General features: G+C 48.7%; 2 protein-coding genes across 2 annotated transcripts in view; one reads left to right on the top strand and one right to left on the bottom strand.

Moving 5' to 3' along the window:
- Window positions 1-334: 334 nt before the first annotated feature.
- Window positions 335-895, top strand: LOC104133345 (olfactory receptor 14J1; the record flags this gene model as incomplete). The annotated part of the gene is made up of 1 exon (XM_009646737.2): window positions 335-895. A coding segment is annotated over exon 1 (561 nt), but the record flags the coding sequence as incomplete, so codon positions are not given.
- Window positions 894-3633, bottom strand: part of LOC104133344 (olfactory receptor 14C36) — a 9887-nt gene continuing 7147 nt past the window's right edge. The window contains exon 2 of the mRNA XM_009646736.2: window positions 894-935. Within this exon, the coding sequence (XP_009645031.2) occupies window positions 894-935 (42 nt within the window). The remainder of the gene's footprint in view (window positions 936-3633) is intronic.

Here is a 3633-nt window from a genome sequence, read left to right as displayed (position 1 = left end):
CAGCTCCATCACCCACTTCCTCCTCCTGGCCTTCATGGACACACGAGAGCTGCAACTCTTGCACTTCTGGCTCTTCCTGAGCATCTACCTGGCTGCCCTCCTGGGCAATGTCCTCATCATCACCGCCATAGCCTGTGACCACTGCCTCCACACCCCCATGTACTTCTTCCTCCTCAACCTCTCCATCCTCGACCTGACCTCCATCACTACCACTATCCCTAAATCCATGGCCAATTTCCTCTGGGACACCAGGGCCATCTCCTATATAGGATGTACTGTCCAGCTCTTTATGTTTACATTCTTGGTAGTAGCAGAGTATTGTCTTCTCACCATCATGGCCTATGATCGCTATGTTGCCATCTGCAAACCCCTGCACTACGGGACCCTCCTGGGACACAGGGCTTGTGTCCACATGGCAGCAACTGCCTGGGGAAGTGCTTTTCTCTGTTCAGTCCTGCACACTGCCAATACATTTTCACTCCCCCTCTGCAAGGGCAATGCTGTGGACCAGTTCTTCTGTGAAATCCCCCAGATCCTCAAGCTCTCCTGCTCACGCGCCTACCTCAGGGAAGTTGGGCTTCTTGTATTCAGTGTCTGTTTAGCACTTGGTTGTTTTGTTTTCATAGTGGTGTCCTATGTGCAGATCTTCAGGGCCGTGCTGAGGATCCCCTCTGAGCAGGGACGGCAAAAAGCCTTTTCCACGTGCATCCCCCACCTGGCCGTGGTCTCTCTGTTTCTCAGCACTGCCATATTTTCCAATCTGAAGCCTCCCTCCGTCTCTTCTCCATCACTGGATTTTGCGGTGGCAGTGCTGTACTCGGTGTTTCCTCCAGCTGTGAATCCCCTCATCTACAGCATGAGGAACAAGGAACTCATTAATTCCATGAGAAAACTCATGACTGTTTTTTTTCCAAAAGAAATAAACTGTATATCATCTTCTGGCATTACTCATAATGTGGCTTCTCACAGGAGGAATATGTGATGCAGAGACTTTCAGAAGCCACAATCTGTGCATTTAAATAAAATAGAGTGCACTCCACTGACTTGTTTGCCCAAGATCCTTCCTCAGACCTTCTCTGGAATGTCATCAGCAGTGCGTGTGTACGGAGGTGGAGCATTAAAGAATCCCAGCAGAGTGGCATGGCCAGGGAGAACTGGCACTTGCTCTTTTGAAGTCTGCTCCTTCCGACTCCATACTCTCCCTCTGACTCCTTCTGTTAGTTTAAGGTCTGAGTGCTCCTGTAGCTTGGTCACAGTCCGGCTTTGAGAAGTCCTGTGGGCACAAGCAGGCATTGGCAATGGGCATTTTTGTGACAGAGGTGGCCTCCATAACAGTATTTCTATCATGAAAGGGGATCACCTGAGGACAGTGCCTGACAGCTTAGGTCTTCTTTCAAAGTTACTGTCAAGAACATGTCCAGGAAACATGCCTTAGCATCTCATAGCTGTGCTTGCTTCTCCATGGGCTCAGTGTAATGACATCAGGGTCCCTGTATGGCCTTTTAGGGACTGAGGGCTGTTTCAGGTGTTACTTGTTGGTGGCCAGTGCTCATCCATATGGCAAATGGTGTCTAGTTAACTTGCCTGGGGCTCCACACTATGTGATAGGCCTGCTGGCAGGTGAGTACTTTCCTGACATGAATTGGGAGTTTCTGGAATCTGGTGATGGCAGAGTAACATCTGCACACCCCCATGGACTTCTTTTGTGGGTAATCTGTCCTCCTGGAAGACCTGCATTAGCTCCAAAAGACCTTGAGAGCACTTAGAGGCTTTAAAAGCCATGACTAACCTCGTATGGGACCTCCACTCACTCCCTTTGCCCATGGGCCGCGGGCTTCCTTTAAGCTCAGGCCTGGGCCTTCAATCCCTGCCTGATATGAGATGCAGTAGCACTGATCTGGCCGCAGCCATGCCTTGCTATGGACCCTGGTCATCTGGACTCAGATGCAGACACTGTCTTCCTTGCTGTGTCCTGGGCCTGGGTGCCACTACAGACCTGCCTGGGTACCACTTGACTATGTCTGACCCTGCTTACCCTGAAAGGCCTGATCCTGACATGGAGACTGAATTCCTAGTGGGGCCTTAGACCTCCCTGATCCTCACAAATGTGGCTGTGATCTGAAAATTTGTTTGACCCTGGCTGCCATTCCCAGCTTATTCTGCTCATCTATTGTGGTTTGACCCGGCAGGCCGTTAAACACCACACGGCTGTTTGCTCACTCCCAGCCTCCACAGTGGCATAGAGGAGAAAAGCCAAGGGAGAAAAAAAAGAAAATTGTGTGTTGAGATATAGAGAGTTTAATAGGAGAGAAAAGGAAAGGAGTAATAATAATTAATAATAATAATAATAGAATCTACAAAATATGTGATGCACAATTCCATTGCTCACCATGCACCAACCAATACCAAGCCCATTCCTAAGCAGCTGTCGCCATCTCCTGGCCAACTCCTGCCCGTTTATTTATGGAGGATGACATCATATGGTATGGAATGCCACTTTGGCCAATTGGGGTCAGCTGTTCTGGCTGTGCTCCCTCCCAGCCTCTTGTGCACCTGGCAAAGCATGAGAAGGTGAAAAGTCCTTGACCAGTCTAGGGACTACTTAGCAACAGCTAAACATCAGTGAGTTATCAACATTCTTCTCATAGGAAATCCAAAACATAGCGCTGTGCCAGCTACTAGGAAGAAAATTAACTCTATCCCAGATGAAAACAAGACAGTATCCACCCCTTATCCCATACAATCTATATCATGCCCTGGTCCTACCCTTTCCAATATATTCCAATGAATCACCACCACTGTCCCTGTCCTTTGTTACATACACACAGATATCACTCCCTCAGTCTATGGGCCACCCCTATAAAATGTCCGTTGGGTTCATTTAGTCCATGACTTTGGGATCCATCTGTAGTAACAGTCTTTCAGGGCAGGAGAGATGGGGTCTGGTGCTGGGTTTCTGCATGCTGAACCCAGTTCATGTTCCATCACTGCTCAACTTGATTGCTGCATACAGCAACTATAAATTGTATGGCAATTAACATCATACCATTTGCTTCATTTGCAAGGCTGACCCAAAATCAAATCCCCTTGAGGTACACATCAGACTTCCACATTCTTCTGCATCACCTACCAAGTGGAGCCAGGTCCTTGAGCAAAAGCAATCCCACGGGTGGGTTTGCCTTTCCCTGAGGCAGGAGTAACTCAGACTGTCTGCCCCAGCATAGTTTTTACATGAACCACAGGGACTCTATCCCCTTCTACCATACGTAAGAGGTTTGATTGGGCAGGGCCAGCTCAGTTGGCAGATCCTCTAGTGCTGACTGACCAGTTGGCTTTTGCTAAATGTGTATCCCAATGTTTGAATGTTCCACCACCCATTGCTTTCAGCATAGTCTTTAACAGTCCATTGTATCGTTCAATTATCCCGCAGGCTGGTGCATGACAGGGGATGTGATAGACCCACCCAATGCCATGCTCTTTGGCCCAGGTGTCTATGAGGCTGTTTCGGAAATGAGTTCCATTGTCTGACTCAATTCTTTCTGGGGTGCCATGTCACCACAGGACTTGTTTTTCAAGGCCTAGGATAGTGTTCCGGGCAGTGGCATGGGGCACAGGGTATGTTTCCAACCATCC

The sequence above is a fragment of the Egretta garzetta genome, unplaced genomic scaffold, assembly GCF_000687185.1.
Source record: "Egretta garzetta isolate BGI_Z169 unplaced genomic scaffold, ASM68718v1 scaffold119, whole genome shotgun sequence".
NCBI classification, from domain to species: Eukaryota; Metazoa; Chordata; class Aves; order Pelecaniformes; family Ardeidae; genus Egretta; species Egretta garzetta.
The sequence above is the reverse complement of the archived record's forward strand: the minus strand, read 5'-3'. Positions and strand labels throughout refer to the sequence as shown.